We start from the raw sequence: 19,208 nt of genomic DNA on the forward strand, positions 1-19,208 counted from the left end.
CAAGTGAAACGGTGTGAAGAATTCGGCGTATATGCCGTAAATGAAACTGCTGAATTTAATGCAAGATTTTTCCAATTTTATCCAAAAATATTTACAGTTAACCACATTTAGAACCCAGTTATGAACTTTGTAATGGAGACAGACGAATCCAGTGCTTCTGAAGAGAATAATTCAGGTAAATGCAACAATAATTTTTCTGATCATGAAAATTTCCCCTTGACATTCTGCAATAAGTTCAAACTGACGAAAATGTAATTCTGGCAATGAAACATAATTGTTGTCCTTTTGAAAATTCAAAACAAAAGGAATACTCGATGAACGGGTAGAAAATATTTACATCTATGTACCTTAATCTACGTTTTACTTTTAAACACGTTTTACTTTTACCTAAGATCGTCCCAATTCTTACTTCAAATTTCAAAGCATTAGGAATTTTGTAACACTGCATACCTTTCAAATATGTTGTAGACACTTTTACCAGGTTATCTATTTCAATTGTTTTTCCTATATTTATGATTTTACAGATGCATCATACATTGTGGAAGCATCTGATTCCGATGAAACCATCGAAGACGTGGTGTCACTTCCATCCACAGATAGCACGTTTGATTTAACGCTACCTGCAACTCACTCGGTGAAGTGATGCAAATGAGACATACTCACTTTTAAACTTATGAAATAAATAACAAACACTTCTTTTCAAGAATGAGTCGACTCATAATTGCATGTTTTATTTGCGTCAAGATTTTTATCAGCATCAATTTTAACCTTCATCTTTTTCACCTTCTCAGTATTTGGGAAATAACTTGGAGGAGCTGAGAGGTCGGACTATTTTGGATGATGGTATATATATGAACCTGCCGTTATTAGTAAAACAATCGGTCATTTTATTCCCTGGTCAAACACTGCCACTAACTGTCCATGGAAGAGATACTATCGAGATGCTCCAAAAGTGTATAGACAAGGATCGAACTTTTGGTGTTGTTTGCTTGGATCGTGACAAAATGATCCCTATTGGAACAACAGCTGAAATTTATCAATACAAATCAGAAATTCAATCATATGGGTTTAGGGTGAAAGCAAAGGGGAGACAACGTTTTAAAATATTGCGTCTAATACAGGTTTGTCCCTACCGAATTAGTCATATTTAACATCTTTACTATCTATGATTTACTGACTTCAATCGGTTTGTATAAAATTGTTTTCTGGCGATTTCACAACATAGATACATTATTGACAACATACTTTTCTTATGAAAGGGCTCGGGCAAGATATCTGCTGATGTTAAAATACTACCAGAAATATCACTTGGACCACCGTTATTCGACGAGCGATTAGTCAGCTTGGATCGCCTGAGAACACCTCCCACTAATAAACATCAAGCAAAAAGACGGCAAATATTAGAAAGATATGACGCAGTAGCAACTCCTTGGCCATCCTGGGTCTATAGACAGTACGATTCAAGAATACTTGCAATCAGAATCAGGCAGTTTTTACAATACATTGAAACACGTTAGTTTCTTTGCTATTAGCATATGACAAAAATTATCATAACCTCTGACAGGAATATGATTGTCTTATAAATGGTTATTTGGACTTTATGCAAAGTATTTATGAGTACATCAATGTTGATTAAATTATTCTGGTTTAGAGGGCAGTAGTATTCCGGAAGATACAACAGAATTATCATTTTGGGTTGCTCAAAATCTACCACTGGACGACAGCGAAAGAATTTTATTACTGGCCTATAATTGTGCCATTCCTAGGTTACAATGGGAGATCAAATATCTGGTCAAGGTACATTAATATGGAGTAGTTAGAATTTTAACCAATGGAACATCACTAACCAATTTCCAATCGATATCTGTGAATTAATTCTGTCTCAAACAATTTACTTTCCTTATTCTTTCCATAATTAATGATACTAATTTGATTCATATAGGACCGAGTTTTCACGTGTTCCCAATGCAATGAATTCATTGGAAAACAGTCTGACATATTTCCTATGAGTAAAGAAGGGCCGCAAAATGCTTATTGTAATCCTGCCGGAATTATTCATGATACGGTGACTCTATACAAAGCTCAAGGCCTGGTACTTAGCAGAGAGGAGCCGTGTACCGATTTTAGCTGGTTTCCGGGGTACAACATTTGCTCTTATACTTATTTGTGCCAATCAATATTTTTCATCGGTTAAATAAAACTGCTTGATCTCTAAGTACTATAGATCATTCTTCAGCTCTTGCAACTACATAGGTAAATCCTGTAAATAATTCAAGTGAAATTAATAAAAGTTTTATTCAGGTATGCTTGGACAATAGCTTCATGCAACTGTGGTGTCCACATGGGATGGAAGTTCACAGCAGTTCAGAGTGATCTTAGACCTGTGGCATTTTGGGGACTTACTAGAAAAAGCTTACGATCAAAAAAACTTGGCGCAAAAGAACAACACTGGAAAAGTAGAATTCAAAGATATAACAATTCCGACGATTTTTTGACATGGTCTGAATAGTTAATGACAATCATAACCATAATCATATATGATTTAGTACTCAAAAAATTAATACAGATAATATTATATGTAAGGGTGAAAGCTGTAACTCATTCCGATTTTCCATTGATAAGTTTTTACCGTAATAATTGAAATATTTTTTCTAACAAAAACAGAAGCATCAAGTGCAGTTTATTAGTATATACTACAGCAAAGGGTGCACCGTTATGGCACAGTTTATAAAAAGTTACGAATTGTTTTTGCGATAAAACGATGCTGAATGTAGGATTATGAAATATTACATACATTTTAAGCGAATGTTATACGATCAATTGCTAGTTCGCAGCATTGTACAGTACGTTACGATTTCTAGTACAGGTAGTGAAGTTATAACCCACAATTTCTGTAAAATAAAAATAATACTATATTTTTCGTCATAGTAGGCATAAAGTACGTTCAAATATGCACCATTTGCGGGCGTAAAGTTGAATTTTATGCCCTAGGTATGAAACCTACTATTTAACCCATTCGCTTTTTTGTACATTATAGTGTACAATCTTGATTTACGATTTTCTCGATATATACTGCATATTAAATAATTGTAAAGTATATGAAATAGAGGTCAAATTTTCTGACAAATCGATTCCCGCTATTTATTTTGTAGAATTATTCTCACACTGCAGGAAAATCGCAAATTTGGAACCAAACTAAAGTTCTGAAACATACCAAATCATTTCGAAATCGTCCACAAAAAGTGTTTCTTTATTTTTCTTTCTCAAATAATGGTATTTTGAGTAAATATTTTCATTTTAAAGGGAACGGGTTGATATATTTTAGGATCTATTCGTTCTGAAATGCTGGATTGAGTATCGCTTAATTTATTGTAGCTACCGCAAAATATTTAGCTGCTCACAATTAGAACTTCGTCTACTGCAAGTATCTAAAAGTCGATACATTAAAAGTGATTTACGCAATTTGATACTGTTGAAAAACGTATGAAATTGGTGAATCTCAAACCCTTTGTAAAGTTCAATCACGTGGTTCCGTTTGTTAGTAACATATTTGTTAGGAAAGTGTGCAATATTTTGTAATGAATAAAACAACCGGTTTTCATCTGAAACAAGCAGTTACACTTATTAAAATTCTTGGAAAATCGAATAGAAGAGTGCAGATATCATTTTCAATTCTGTACAGCGCCGGGAATGAAGAATTTGTTGAAGTTAAAATTTATATATCAATCATTATAATAAAGTTTTTAAAAGGCCTGTAAACATCCTTGAAACCTTTACAATATAAAGATTTGAATTGTGTTTAGTTTTTCAAGTTTACCAAAAAATAAATCCCAGGAAAACATTCGTTATTCTATCTTATTAAATCCGCCGCTAGTCTACATTTCTCCCGAAAGTCAAATTCCTTTTATTACCTTTTATTGGTGGAAGAAGACGCCACCAGTAATAAAATTACAACATAGTTGCATAATCAATTTCAAGAGTTTGCCCTAAGACTGTTCCTAACAATGGTAGCGAATATAGTGATCTATGAGTTAGCATAAGTTTTTCATCTACATGTATGTACAATTCGTGACTGTAAATGAACAAAATTTCATTCATCAAGGGTAAAGGTACTTTGATAAATACTTCGAATCAATCGATTAATTTTTGCTCTCGCATATCGTATATTTTTCGATTACTTTAAATCAATCAATAAATTTATAATAATCATATTTCAATTTTTCATTCATTCGCTTGTGTATCTATTCGTTTGCGACATGACATTAGTCATCAAGATCGCTACGCGCTCATTCAATATTGTGTAATTTCAATTTATAATCATATTAATAATTAGACGCTGTCTCTTGTTATTTTAATAATTTTATACAAATTGCGGACCGTGCTGGATGATTGTAGAAAGAAAAAGCTCAGCAGCTGTCCAATCTTTGCATGTCCAAAGTACACATTTGCTTTTTTTAGGTGCTTTTCTTTAATACCATATTTTTAAGGGGTCTTCATTTTGTTTTCGCTCGATTTTAATACTGCACAACTGTCCTTAACGTCCAGTGTGCCAGGTTCAAATAGAGCGAATCAAAACGAAAATTGTACATCGCGAATACAAATTGTGTTTCTGCCCTTAACGTTCAGAATACTCAACTTGAATGCAATTTGACCTCTCTCTTCATGCTCAGCGTGTTTTGTCAGAAACGAGAACACAGGGTAGTGTTTGAAATCAAGGAAAAATTTTCAAATCATAAGCCCAATGATTATCAGCTGTCAAAGTTTATCAAGTCTAAGCCCAAGTATATAGAATAGTGTTGGTTTTTTATAATTTTAAATTATCGTATAAATTTGTAGTGGTTATTTTTCTATGTTCTGTAAAAATTCGCAAAATGGATAACCTTGAGTTAATATCGTGATTCTAATAGTATGGCACTAAGTATCACTAGTGAATTGTTCCAAAATCAATTTTCCTTCATATTGTCCACTATAGCCCTGTGGTTTCGTGTTCACAAAACTTCTCGACAATTCTTTTTAAAATTAAAAATTTTCGGTACATAAATGTACAGTATACATATGCAATGTATATACAATATACACACATACTGTGCCCTCCACCGAATGTCACCACACACAGCTGTCTATATCTTTTCCTTGATCATTGGTGAAATCGCGGATTAAATTGGATAACTACTACATACTCTGATATCTATTATGCCATAATTTTGGATTCACAGGAAGAAGGAAAGGTAGGAGAGATTTGATGTAAACAGTTAGTCTTGATTAATGTCTAGAACCATGAATAAATACAGAAATACCACTAGGCTGCTCTCAATATTAAATCAGGAAAATGAGGGACAGGTACGTAGCAAATTAAATTACAGACTGAACTTATGCAGATCGCCACTGGAAGATGTGATGTTGTGTTACAAAATCAGATATAATAAGTGACCCTTTTTCAACCTTCGACAAATAAGCCAGTGCTTTCACTAACACTGTTATTCAATTCCTGTAATGGCTATACAATCAATTATCATCAATGTTTAGATTGAAATAAGTGCCGTATAACTTACAATTCAATTGTGCTCCTTCTTTACTGTTTTCACTGTTGAAATAGTAAAAATCTATTATACTTCAACTTTCTCTGATACTGAAATTGGCAAATCTGACTAGGTGATAATCTGTTTCGATTCTTTGTTGGCTTGTCACAATCAAAGCCGTGGACGTTCTTCACATTGTCAAAATTGTATCAAGAATTTGAATTTAAAACTGTCTGAAGACACGTTGAATGCGGAAAAAAGTGAATAAATAATCAAAATAAAATCGAATATTACTGCTTGTTTCAAATTATGACAACTATTTTCTGGCTCTAGAATAATTTGCTGATTATAATGGGCTGAAAAAGTAATTGTGCTAAGTGTTTTGAGTCACTTTTGGCAATCCTTATTGACTTGAACTTGTGAATTATACTCTATTAATGACTTTTGATCTAGTAAAGAAATGCGAAAGTCTCAAAATGCTTGTAATAATGTCAATACAAACACCACTTTAATATTGCACAATCATCGCAAATGAAATCTCTGTTTCTAAACTTAGTTCGAATACCTTCGAGAATATGCAGTAAAATGTCTCAGGTGTAATATCAGTAATTTTGAATATACATTGTTTAAATATAACCTTATCCGAAGGTGGATCAACATATGCTTGTAAATCAGGAAAAAAAAATTGCTAAAATAGTATTTCTATTATTTTTTGCATTACCAAATACACATTGGCTCGAAGCCAAATCAAATATTTCTGGAAATAGATATAGACATGAGTTAGAAAAGGTACGTCACCAGCCACTGGCTGTTTCTTACACTCTGATGCCTGCACTGTGTATCGCGTGGTATTGGTATGTCCGCCTGTTTTCATGATGTTTACAAGTCTGCAACAAGTGATAAACTTCTTTAATGACATGATATTTGATTCCACTGACCGTTGTGTTACTAGGTTTATCCTCAATGGAAATTTTAGTTTCTAGTAGGTACAACATATCGTATAATAACTCACTTTCAATCTCAGATCCAGCAGAAATAAGTTTAGAATGCGATTGTGTCCCTGAGTTTGGTTGCTGACCATTATGTGGCGCCGAAGACGATGTCGCAGCAAAACCTGGTGGTGGTTGCATTGCCCAGTGTTGGGGCTGGTTCTGCTCCTATTAATGTTTCAATATTTGCAAGAAAGTCATTTTCCAAGATTGGAGCTCAATAGACTCAAGGTGTGAAAAACTAACCATACACTAGAGAAAATCGAGAGCTCATGTATTTGAGAATATTTTTCTATTCTCTTAACACATTTGGAGAACATACCATACCATTTTATCTTACAATGATCGAATCGTTTTTAAATTCCGAACTCAGGTACACGTATTTGTCAATAAGATCACTTACAAGAATCTCTATTGATTTCAAAATGTAGTAGGCAAGTGATAAGTATAATATTTCTTTGATTAATAACGGTATGTGATTCAATTTTTAATTAAGTTTAGCATTTTATGTGCCAAAATATCAAAGTAATTATTGAAAGCCAGAAGGTTATCAACATTTTTCGGTACATTATAGATTTTCAACAGACCTGTTGTGTTGTATGAGATGATGTGTGCGGAGACTGAACGTGAGGGAATTGCCAAGTAGCTGTCGCCTGGAAAGGAACTGGTCTAGATGAGCTAACAATAGCTGGATCAATTGAAGTCCAGTCAGCATTTGGTCCGATGTTATTCCACCCTGTCTTTTGGTGTAGAAGCTGTTGGTGGTATTGCTGTTGTGGACTGCCCACTTCGCACCAATCTTTTAAGTTATACACAGCATCGCCGGCACATTTACCAACGCCTGAATAAAGAGCATGGTTTTTTATTGTTTATAAAATCATCATTCCGTAATGTCTACTTTTAGAAAGTTGAGAAGGTGAAAGAGAACAAAATAAGAGACAATCTATACCTTGTGAACGAAGTAGCGGGCCACCATTGGGTAGAAAAGTATTTTGCTGTGGAGTTTGGGCACCAGTGAACAATACCCCAGATGAGTGACTCATGAATGGCAGTATCTTACTACCTGCAGACATAAGCAACTCTGTAACACAAACACGAGTCCATGCCATTGTACATTTTTGCCATATTGTAAATATCTACAACTACAATGGAAATAGCAGTTTATTGTTAAGAGGTAATACCTGTATCTTATTGTCACAGTTTATATCTAAAATCACTTCAAGTATACAGCTTTCTGACTGTTTCAGAGTCGATGATGGAAAATGATGATCAAATAGTTTTCAGCTACAATTTCCAGAACTAAAAATTGATTGCCCGAAAATTTTGATTCTTCATAGTCAAAAGGATCTGGGTCAGCTATAAAATAGATGCATTCACAGGGACAGAAGAAAAAAAAAACAAAGAAAAAACATGGAGCATGTATCCGTGGATAATTTGACGATAGTGACGATTTTATTTGACACGCGCTAGCGAAAATTAATTATTATTTACCGGAAAGAACATTGTTTGTGGGAGCCGGTCGCGGTATACCCAAACCAAAGGAGTTCATGTGATTTGGAGCCGAACCTGGAAAGCCTGGTGGTGGTAGACGACTGCGCTGTCCAAGATTGGTTGATGTAGCTGCCGTAGGTGCAGGGCTTTGAGTACCGCTAGGCGGTAACAAATTTGGTGGAAGTCGAGATAACAGGGAATGTGATTGCTGCAATGCTTGAAGGTTCTGCATATGTTGTGCTTGTTGTTGCAAATGAGCAATGTGTGCCACCTATATTGAGAAAAACAAGAACTTTTAATGTTACATAAGAGTTAGAAATGAAAGCAAGAGATATTTCATTAGGTTAAAAAAGGTTTAAACTTTGAGATTTTTTAACCTGGGGGAAGTGTTGTTGGCCTAAGCTCACAAGGCTTTGTTGTTGCACTCTGCTTTGTTCTTCTCGTTCTCTTAGCTGTTGTTGTTGTTGCTGCTGTTGCTGAAACAGTCTCTGGTGCTGCAGCATTTCATTTTCCATCAATTCTGCTAATGCTTTTTGAGTCTCATGAAAAGGATCGAAACCCAAATCATCATCAGCCTTTATCTCTGTATTTACTTCACTATGATGTTTATTTAAGTCATCCAACGACGTCTGACCGTTTTGTTTTATGTAATCACAATTTTCTTGATTTTGTTGCGCCTGCAAATGTATGCAAGTGTCTGTAAGTAATGACCAGACAAATGTTTCGTATTTACAATAATTACCTGCATTACAAGCCTCTGTCTCAACGAATTTTGTTGAAAATCAGCCATAAACTTCGATGCTGGTGAATCTGTGAGAAAATTTGTAGCAAATACAGTTGCATTTTCAGCCAAAGTAGCATATCTCGAATTAGTGAAGACTTCTCCATCAATAAATTCCTCGGGATTGAAAGAGACACCTGGTGAACTAGACGGGCTTGGCTTATGTGTGGGGAGATTTGTCTGAGAAGGTTCGGGTTGAAATCCAAACGCAGCTTGCCAATCTTCACTAGAGTGGACAGTAGGTAGGGAATCAGGTATCGATACCAATCCCGTACTCATCCAATCTAAATTTGTGCTCCCTGTTCAATAAAACAATTTTTGTCATTATTTTCTAAAATCCCTAGAAATATAAACATAAAAGTACTTCCATATTAAAAAATTAATACCACAATCAAATAATTAAATCTGTATCGTATGCTAGTATTCAATAAATTAGTTATAGTGCTTTTATACAATTACTTTGATTACCCAGATAACAACGTGCGTTCAAATTTGACAGCAAAATGATAGCAATGCTTGTAAAGTGTTGCCAGCAAAATGAGAACAAGGTGTGTCCGAAATTGCTATCAAAATCAGAGAAAACTATTCTGTGCAAGAGTTATCAACAAAAAGTCGCTCAACACAAGCAAGCCTTGCCATATTACGAGATAACATGATTATTGCTTTACATTTGCTACGTAAAAATTATTCACAACAAACATTCAGTGAATTGGTAAAACGAATTGCAACTAGTGGAATAGACTTATTGTACAGACACACTGAATTATCTGGGTATCTGAATATTCAATATCAGTCTTACAGATAAAATTGGACAAATGCCTGATACGCATACCGGTTTGTGACGTTGGTGGCGTAGATACAGTAGATGATACTTTCTGAAATGTATTCGAACTAAAAAAGCTGTTGTTATCCGTTTGAAAGATGGATCGATGATTCAGTTGTATTTGCGACCCGCCATTATGCACACGGATACCAGGGGGCAGTTGCTGTGAGCCATCCTGAGATGAAGTCGTGCTTGCTGGTGATGTACCTAGACACGACACGTACAACCGCTACACTACGAGATGCGATCTACTTGTTTTAAGGTTCCTCCAGAATGCCAGAATAAACAGCTCCCAACAAAATGATACCAAATAATTTCCTCCATATTTTGTTGTTACCTTGTTTAAATGTTAGAATACTGTAATTGCTTTAATGCTATTGATTGCATCTTTGCCCAGAAAACTAATCATGTGATACAAACAAGGAAAATATGATAAATGCAAGAGAATACTAGACAGATTTCTTTTATCTTGAGATTTTAGTTCTGAAACAGATACTGAAGTACGTTACAAGAATTAACTTCTTTCAATAACGTGCGACATGTGTCAAATGCAAAAATGGAAGAGAAGCTAATTTTCTGGTTCAAAGCAAAGATAAAAATATCACATATGGGATATCTTTCTCTATATTTTGTAAGAAACATGACTAGGGTAATTTTGGAAAAAATTATCTATAGTCAAATATTAGGATTTTACAACAATGACTGAAGTCAGTTAACATCACCAACTCATGGGTATCTCTACGTGCGTGCCTGTGTGTGCGAAAAATTTCTATTTTTCCATTATTTCAATAAATCGGTTTTATTTGCTAAAGTACAGAGACCATTTGCATGTAAATTAAAAATTTTGCTGATGCGACATGAATCACAGTTCTAAATTAGATCGTTATCAATTTGTGTTATTATCTCGATCTAAACAGTGAATTTATTTGGCTGTATACAAAAGTTGACAGAGATCCTCGGATAAACCAATACAATCTGTCTACTTTCAATACTTACCTGACAATTTTGTTAAGAAAAAGAGCAACATGTCTACTAAAATCTCAAAAATTAACGATTTTCTGGGCAAAGTTCACGTTTATCTAACTAGCCTATTCTCTGTGTAGGATAAAAATAAGCACACACGAAGACACAACACGATCAATTTTCTGATTAACTCTCTTTATTTTGGCATATTATATTTTTTTATAGTATGTATCATTCTACACTCTTCAATAGGCACTTGGCATAAGTATTTACTCTTAAAACACATATTCATATTTATAGTATGGCAGTCTTTCCTGACTATTTAGATCATAAGATCCACATTAAAGCGCATAGGTACGTTTATTAGACACTACAGAGTACTTTAAGCTTTAAAGAATAAACTGAACATCATTTTCGGAAGACCATAGATGTTTTTTTAATTATACCCGAAGGCAAAGCCTGATTCTAACCGGAAATACTGATTCTTCAATTTACGAATTTAGGAAAGAGAACGGAGGAAATTTTACTAGTTACTAGTCAGTAATTGGCCAATCGTTTGGTTTTAAAATAACAGGATCATAACTTTAATACATGATTACAGTATTCAAATGTTTTCACAATGAACAAAACGTCTGAATTATTCAGTCAGTCATAACGTATAATTGCGACCAAATACGTTTAATCCAATTACGAGCTTTCAGCTTGCAAAATTAAATATTAATCGAGTTTGCATAGGTCCTATTTCACATTGACTTTTTTTTAAATATTGCGATATATTTCACTGCTATCGAATACAACTTCCCTTGCTCTACTATGAAGAACTGTGATTGAATACTTAAGTGATTCTTATACTGTGTTTCAATAAAATTGTTGTATTTCTTCAGATTGTATAAAAGAATATCAGGAAGATTTCTTTAAAATGTATATATTATATCTATCCTCCCCGTAGTTAGTAGAAATATGCATTTGTATAAATACAAAATTAATAACAATGAAAACTAATACTTTATGTTTTCATAAATAACAGCAAGTTAGTTGGTAAGTTGAGCAAAAAGCGTATTTGAAAATCAATTACCATTAAATAGAAGAAATTCGTGGAAATTGTAAGAAAGTCGACTACCCGTTTCTCACACGGAAATTCACAAGAAGGTTATATTTTATAGTACAGCTGAACAATAATGGCTCAATTTTACTTTATATCATCAAATGGGACTAAAAGCGGAAGTTTTTTTCAACTGCTAACCATTTCTCTGGGTCAAAATATGTGAAAAATGGTAGGTTTGAGAAACTCTTTTTTTTTTAACTTTCCTTAACCAAGTGAATAAATTTTTTATGGAATTTCTGGAATTAAACCTTTCTTAATGTTGCCCGAAAATTTTAAAAATTTTTTGGAGTACTTTTTGATTGAATAAGACGATGATATTAAAAAAAATAGCCAATTCCCTTCGTGCCAAATGTGGCATGCTAAGCACTAAACGTTTAAATACTTGAATATCCGCACTTTATGTCCACGTACGCGTCATAGACTTTGAAATTCAATTTTCAATGTTATTTATAAAGTATGTGCAAGTGATTTTTCATATTCAAAATCAAAAATCACCATAAATGTCTAAAAACGTATGCTACTTATTCTACTAGTGTCTGACTAGTTTAAGTAAAAACTAATGCAGATATTTAATAAGGCTTAATTGATGCGTTTTTCAAGTGCTTTGATTACTACGAAAATTATGATCACTTCAATATGGCATTGTTCTGAATTGTTATTAAATCGACGCAATGGAAACCTTATATTTTAAGAAAGTACCCACTATCTGAGAAACCCACAGCGAAATACACAATCAGTTCAATAAAAGACAGTCGAGACAGACAAAAATAACGGCGAGTATAAAGAACTCACCTAACACAGCTACACTGCCAATTTCTTCGGAATCCACTAACCCTGCATTGAGATTTGTAGAATCTTCTGTGCTTGAAACAGTACTAGCTGGCGTACTGCCTTCCCTTGGAGGATCACTTTCGCTCTCAGATTGACTTCTTTCACCATTTTCAAAGACACCATTAATCTTTGGTTCGTCGTTCTGGAATTCCGATGGATTTTGATCCTTACTTTGTGTATTGTGTTGATCCATTTTACTCCTACAGCTCGACATTTGTGTATTTTCACTAACTGAATCGACCGAAGAATCGAGAGACTCCTTTTGCATGTTACTCTGCGTCTGTAAACTAGTTTGACCATTTGTTGAATTTGATTCAGACCGAGAACTTGTCCGTACTCCATGTTTTTCTTTATTCTGTGAGTTTTTGTGTTTGTTGCGCGCAGCCTGTGCTTTACTTTCACTATTACTTTTTCCTCTACGACTCAGACCTCCTTCGCCTTTGTTGTTGTTATTTTGTTGATTTATCGTGACAGCTGGGTGATTTTGCTGTATGCTTACACTTCCGTTTGTGCCATTAGATTGTTGCACCGGCGTATGCACAGGTGGAGATGGTTCTTTACTATTTGTTTGTGTGCCTGTAAACATTTTCCCATTTTAGTGGACAATTTGCATGTAATTATACTCAAAAGTACAAAAATGAAATGAAAACATGATATTTTTAATATCGATTCGACATGTAACGGTAATATAATGGAAATAGAAAAATAAAAGGGGCAAGAGAGGGTGTCATGCTGAGTCAATTGGCCTATAGAACTTGTAGTTTCCAAAGCATTGTTCACGAGATAAGACCAGTTGAAAAGTTGCATTAGGTGCCGGCATGTACCAGTATTGAATACACGGCAGTGATTGTTCAGCAGTCTGGTCGATAGGTGTGCTGGATTACTGATGCGGGTCCTACCACTTTCGAATTTGAGAATTTAAAACAAAAGTAATTTGGAAAAACAATTTACTACAAAAATCAATCGTTACAAGAGGTGCTGAAAGTTATAACCTTTAACTTGGATGCATAGTCGAGCTCAACGAACTAGTGACTGACGCATTGATTCAAAGACATTATCCACCTAATCTGATGTTTTAAATATTCGTATCCTGCGAATGGTATCTCAGAGACCTCATGTTCTATAAGCGAATTTAGTCAACTCGACACCCTCTATTACTTCCCTAAAGGTTTACAGTTAGTTTTGGGATACCCTGTTTATCCCATTTGCTTGTATGTTTTTTTATCAGTCATTCATTCCTTTCTAGCTTTAAAAAAATTTGACATATAATTTAATAAATTTGACATAGTTAGTTTAGACTGCTAGTTAGTTTAGCAATATAAACTCAATAATTATCAGATCACACCTAACTAAAGACAATAATGATAAAAAAAATTAAATAACATAAAACGTTCGACTTACTATTTGTCTGCCCAGGTTGTAACGAAGGCCATGCTTCTTTTGTTTGTGTATTCACCGTACCATTCTCGCGAACTGTGCTACCTGTCACTGGTGGCGATGGCGTTGGTTTTCTGAAAAAGATGTATAAAATGTCAATCATAACAAGACGAATCTACTGTTTTTTTTTTGCAAAATACCAAGAATGTAAACAAGATGCAAAAATTTTTATTTACCGTTGTATTGCAGATGCATGGGCGTGTAACGACTGTACAAGTTTACGCTCATACTCCTGGTGTTTGCCTTGATGCATTTCTTCCTTTGTAAAAGAGGCTTCCTGGTCACCAAAGTCATGAAGGTACATACAATCTGGTTTCGGACATGCCTGATTACGCATGAAATGCGAACAGTACTTTGTGGTCCCTAGTGACGTTTTGACCGTCCGCCCATCAACTACTATATTATTTACTGCTTCTATAGCACGCAACGCATCTTCTTGTCGCTGAAGTTGTAAAACATAGATAATAAAAAATCAGTTTAAATCGGAATTGATTGCAAAAGCACAGAGTAATATGATATGAAAGCACAGATAATATGAGACCAGTCGAAACAGTAAACAGCATAGATAGAAGTCAAAGATTCTATTGGTATGTACAGGTTTGGTGTACAATTATTAAACAAGCACATTTTTTTAATAATTGACGCCAGGGTTTCAAGAGTACTTTTGTATTACTCTTATTTTGCAATGCCCTTTACATAAAACCCTGTCAAGTTGCGACTTACTTGATACGTAACATACGCCGATGCACTAGGACCCTGAGACCCTGCATAAGAGGTACTTTGATTTATTACAACTTTGTGAATCTTCCCAAACTTCCCAAAGTACTCGTGTCGCTTAAGAACCTACAAAAATTAAAGTCATGGCAGATACTGTACACTAATTTATCCCTACAAATAATGCAAAACTAATTAAAACAAATAATAAATCTTAGATGCCCGAGGATAGCACTTTAGGCGATAATAAATTAGAATATCATGAGCACAATATTGAAACACAAATTATTTCAGTTTGAGAAGTAATGACATCTAAATCTTAATTTTAGTAACTATAGACCCATAGATTTTTGTTAGGTGATTGAAAAATATCGATTAAACAAAATACCATACTTCCTCGATTCAACCGTTTGTTTTAAGATATCAGGAAATGTTCAGCACTTACGTCAGCATCTGCCAGCCGCATTGGCAAACCAACAACAAAAACAAGATTTTTTTGCACCACCCGAACGTTTGCAAGATGTTTCCTGTTCTCAGTTACGCGTTGTTTTCGCTGCTGGTCTTTCAGTCTTTTCTCCGCCTTCAACCTAAATAAATATCGCTTATGTATCAACGTACATGACAATTTGTATAGAATATAAATAAAACATTGTGTTTTTACCCATTCAAAACTGTTAATTCATAATTCTACCTCATTATTGTAACACGTTTAAGTTGCAATCTCGAAAATAATTATCAATGTATATTTAATGTCCTAGTATGTATGAAAATTAATCCAATTGTAACTTTTTTTTAGAGAACTGATATATCAATCCTATGGTTCACTGGTCTGCTGAAATTTAATCTGACAAGTTCAGGACTTGTGCAAAATATCAAAGATCTTCCAATCAAACTGCAAATGGGGAACAAATAAAATCCAGTTTCAAAAAGAGTATGCTTCAAAGGACTGGTAAGCTGTTGCAATAAAACTGTATTATTCGAAATTTGGTTGCACACACCTATATATGCAGAAAAGCTCTTTTGGAAGTTGGATGTACAGTCATTTACAACATTCAATCATAAATGAAATTACTAAATGATCATCTATGTACTAAATACAAACATAGTTATTATACCTTGCTATTTCTTCCTTAGTTAGAGGCTTAAAGTCTGCAGGGTTTTCAGGATATGCTTTCCGACAAGCAGGACATAAACCATTTTCATCAGTACGGATTCTGTGCCAGCAAAAACGGCAAATTTGGTAACCACATGTGCACGGATAAAAGTTCAGATCGTCCACCTCCAACGGTTCCATGCATAGCGGACATTCAACCGCATCTTCTCCACTTTGATTCAAAACCGACATGCTCCTTATTGGAACTTTGCGTGATAAGTTTGGAAAAAAACTGAAGTACACTTCGAGCCTAGAGTTCCTAAAAAACAGACGCAAAATTAATCTCTTTAAAAAGTTATGAACATCAATATCTAGTTGAAAAATTTGGATTACTATAGCAATACTGAAAGGTAGATTGATATATATATATAAAGAAGAATAAAAGAAATAGGTGTATTATATGTAGTTATTGCATGATCTAAGGCTGTCTATAAAAATAGAACTCTAAGATTATTGACTACCAAATTATAGGTACGTAACGTACTGTTTAGAATTTCAATTTTGATCGCAATACATCTACCATAGAATGGAGATGTTTAGTAAAGGATGGATCTTTTACTTAAATCTCTCCTGGTCTACATGCACTTATATGTCTACGTAATTCAGTGCTTAGTAATGCTAAAATGTTAAAAAATAAGGCAATTACATTGGATGTACATCCAAATGGAATTGTGATTCTAGAAGTATCATATATTATACCATACCTATGCTCACTTATACGTTTCTCAATAACTTTATTACAATTGATTATATATTACTTTTGCTAACCGTTCAGTTCATCTCAGTAAAAAGTCTATCACTCTGACTGCAATGTCTTATGAAGTAATAATTTTTTTACTCACGTTAAAACGTATGCCAATTTTTTCTATACTGAGCCAATGGTAAAGCCTAGGATCCTAGATTGAGTTCTATTTCTGATAACTACCTGAAATCAAAAGATTGAATTCTAAGTAACAAAGTAAATTTCATACTATGGTATTTCGTAAATTTTAAACGATCAAGTAATGATTTTAATTAACGATTATTGCTTTTTAGATGTAAAAATATTTCATTCAGAAACAGTCCTTCACCTTGTTCAAGTAGGACATGAAATTACTAGAGAAAGTGAGCAGTTGTATCATTGTGCAACATGCTCTACAGTAAATTTTGATACACGTGGAATAAGAAATAAAACGTAACTGGATGAATACTATTTTGTAAAACACCTCGTTATGTTAGGAAATTTAAATGTAAACCATGGTGCGAGTAAACTATTACTAAATCGCTATGGTTCTGGACAAAGTGAATTTCTTGGAAAAAATGTGTCATACCAACGTAGTGAATCATTACATACAAACTAATAATTCCAAGGTAAAATGTCATATTCAGCCTTTTAATTACTTTCAAACATATGACACAATACGACAAAAGTATTTAAAATTTTTTTATACACTTTGACAATATTGAGCAATTTATACGGATTGCTCATGATTGTCACTTGGATCATCATGAATCAAAAATGGGTTACCACAATATCATCATAAAATGCAAGGATTAACTTACAAAGAAATTTTATATTCACAAGAAGCAGCGGTATTACATGGTTCAGTAGCAATGCCTGTTTGTAATAATAAAAAAAATCTGACGAATTGATAGTTATTTCAGAGACTGTTGATTTTCAACTATTACCAACAACAAAGCACTATGTTTTAACACAAGTAGGGATGTGATCAGTGTAAAATCAGCACATTCACATAAAGATTACCAAGAACTGTCAGTTGCTCAGACAAAGGATACTGATCACTAACTGAAGATTTGACAAACACTGGTGGTGTAAAATGAGTCGTAATATGATTACCGAATTTATATTAAAAAACAAGGACGTATAACTCAACTTATTCAACGCATTTGAGACTCAAAGATGAGTTAAGACAACGTAAACAGCTGTTAAAACTGATGGGAAACGTCAAGTGAGAGGCACAGGAGGGGTGATAGGAAAACGGTGGAAAATTATAGAGTGGGGAGTGACACGTAAAAGAAGCGGAGGGCGGGGAAGGTAACCGAATAACACTGTGCAGCATACGAGGATAAGCGAAGGGTGGGAGGAGACCGAGAAGGGCGGGGAGGGTGAGAAAGAGGAGTGGAGGGGAACAGACCAATGTAGCTACGCGAATAACATTAACCCAAAGAAATCTCTACTATTTATTAAGACCATAAATAAATCTTGGCCAATCTATATTCCGTCAATATCCGTCGCGTTACGTTATCTACGCCCTGAATCTACGTCCGAAATCATCATTGGTGAAAATGGAAATAGCCAATGAAAGCCAATTGTTTCATGGAATTTCCAAATTAATATTCAGATATGTACGGGACGTAGTAGAAATAAGTCAAAAGTGGGACCCCTCCCACGAAACGAAAAGCGTAAACTCTTTGAAATACGCTATTTTACTCGCAAAACCTTCATTGAGTCTTGAGAGCTCACTGTTTTAACCTTAACTTGGCATTCTTACCCTGAAATTTTCAACTTCTCTAATAATATCCGTGTAAATTTGGAACGGACACTTGCACGATCGTTTACCTCATTTGTATCTACCCTAAGAAAAGTTGTCTTTTCAATCAAATGTTTACTTACGTATCAACTTTTCCACTACAAATCTTTTCTTTACTGGGAAATTTTTATGGTCGACGAAAAATAGCCGTGTGCGCAGTACTGGCGCGCAGGAGCGGACGTTACCCCTCGATGAAGCACGTCAAAGCCCTCTATGGTCAAAACAAATACCAAACTCGACAACGAATAAATTAATAAAATACCGTCGAAATTCTGTGCTATAGTTTTTGCCACGGTCGTTTTTGTACTCCTTCGGAGTCGTTGATATTGATAGAATATAACCCGCGAATGAATTGCTACATCGATGCATGTTTTTAAAATTTTCCCGTTCCCTTATTTTATCCACTGTGTTCATAGATTTGTCGATGATATTATTTTTCGTTTGCATTTAGCGCGCAACTCACGCACCAAAGCCGGATATTACTCAACTGATTGATGCGGCTGCGTTCATTGGCAATCTGTCAATTTATATGTGATTTTATTCCTGTTATCTTTCGATCTCAAACACAGCTAATTTGACACAAGAATGGCAATGTTATCACGTAATAACCCTGATTAAACTCTAAATACGGATCACGCCTCAATTTAATTGTAGTTGTGACAACTGCATAATCCTGGGGTACCGACGATTTTGTATCTATGACAAATGAAGAAATTAAATGATTTTTCATAAATGACCGCCATTCCTACTATGACGTTAGCTTAGTAATCTACCAATGAAGTGATTAATTGAAGGCCGTTACTCCAATGCCAGGAATGGCTGGAAGTAAAATGGATCCAATGCCAACCATCTTTTAGGCTGCGTTCACTCT

The 19,208-nt window shown here is 34.5% G+C and overlaps 2 protein-coding genes across 8 annotated transcripts; one reads left to right on the top strand and one right to left on the bottom strand.

Annotated features, from left to right (window-relative positions):
• The first annotated feature begins 9 nt into the window (after positions 1–9).
• Positions 10–2,541, top strand: LOC124310205 (protein cereblon). Its single transcript, XM_046774007.1, has 7 exons — positions 10–175; positions 525–634; positions 792–1,121; positions 1,260–1,512; positions 1,652–1,797; positions 1,943–2,139; positions 2,302–2,541. The coding sequence occupies exons 1-7, from the start codon at positions 121–123 to the stop codon at positions 2,507–2,509; spliced, it is 1,299 nt and encodes a 432-aa protein (XP_046629963.1). The 5' UTR covers positions 10–120; the 3' UTR covers positions 2,510–2,541.
• A 3,793-nt stretch (positions 2,542–6,334) lies between these two features.
• Positions 6,335–18,529, bottom strand: LOC124310202 (uncharacterized). 7 transcript variants are annotated; one of them, XM_046773996.1, is made up of 16 exons: positions 18,421–18,529; positions 16,649–16,731; positions 15,769–16,065; positions 15,099–15,240; positions 14,663–14,782; positions 14,116–14,381; positions 13,904–14,013; positions 12,464–13,078; positions 9,613–9,810; positions 8,742–9,079; positions 8,377–8,676; positions 8,000–8,270; positions 7,458–7,589; positions 7,096–7,349; positions 6,532–6,676; positions 6,335–6,406 (listed from the first exon to the last, which is right to left on the bottom strand). In XM_046773996.1, exons 3-16 carry the CDS (start codon positions 15,996–15,998, stop codon positions 6,399–6,401), a joined length of 3,129 nt encoding a protein of 1,042 aa, XP_046629952.1. In that variant the 5' UTR covers positions 15,999–16,065; positions 16,649–16,731; positions 18,421–18,529; the 3' UTR covers positions 6,335–6,398. The 7 variants fall into 7 exon arrangements, with proteins under 7 accessions (XP_046629952.1, XP_046629959.1, XP_046629958.1 ...); XM_046774003.1 differs by having other exon boundaries at positions 7,458–7,571; positions 8,075–8,270; positions 18,421–18,491; XM_046774002.1 differs by having other exon boundaries at positions 8,075–8,270; positions 18,421–18,491.
• Positions 18,530–19,208: the final 679 nt, after the last annotated feature.

The sequence above is a fragment of the Neodiprion virginianus genome, chromosome 1, assembly GCF_021901495.1.
Source record: "Neodiprion virginianus isolate iyNeoVirg1 chromosome 1, iyNeoVirg1.1, whole genome shotgun sequence".
Lineage (NCBI taxonomy): Eukaryota > Metazoa > Arthropoda > Insecta > Hymenoptera > Diprionidae > Neodiprion > Neodiprion virginianus.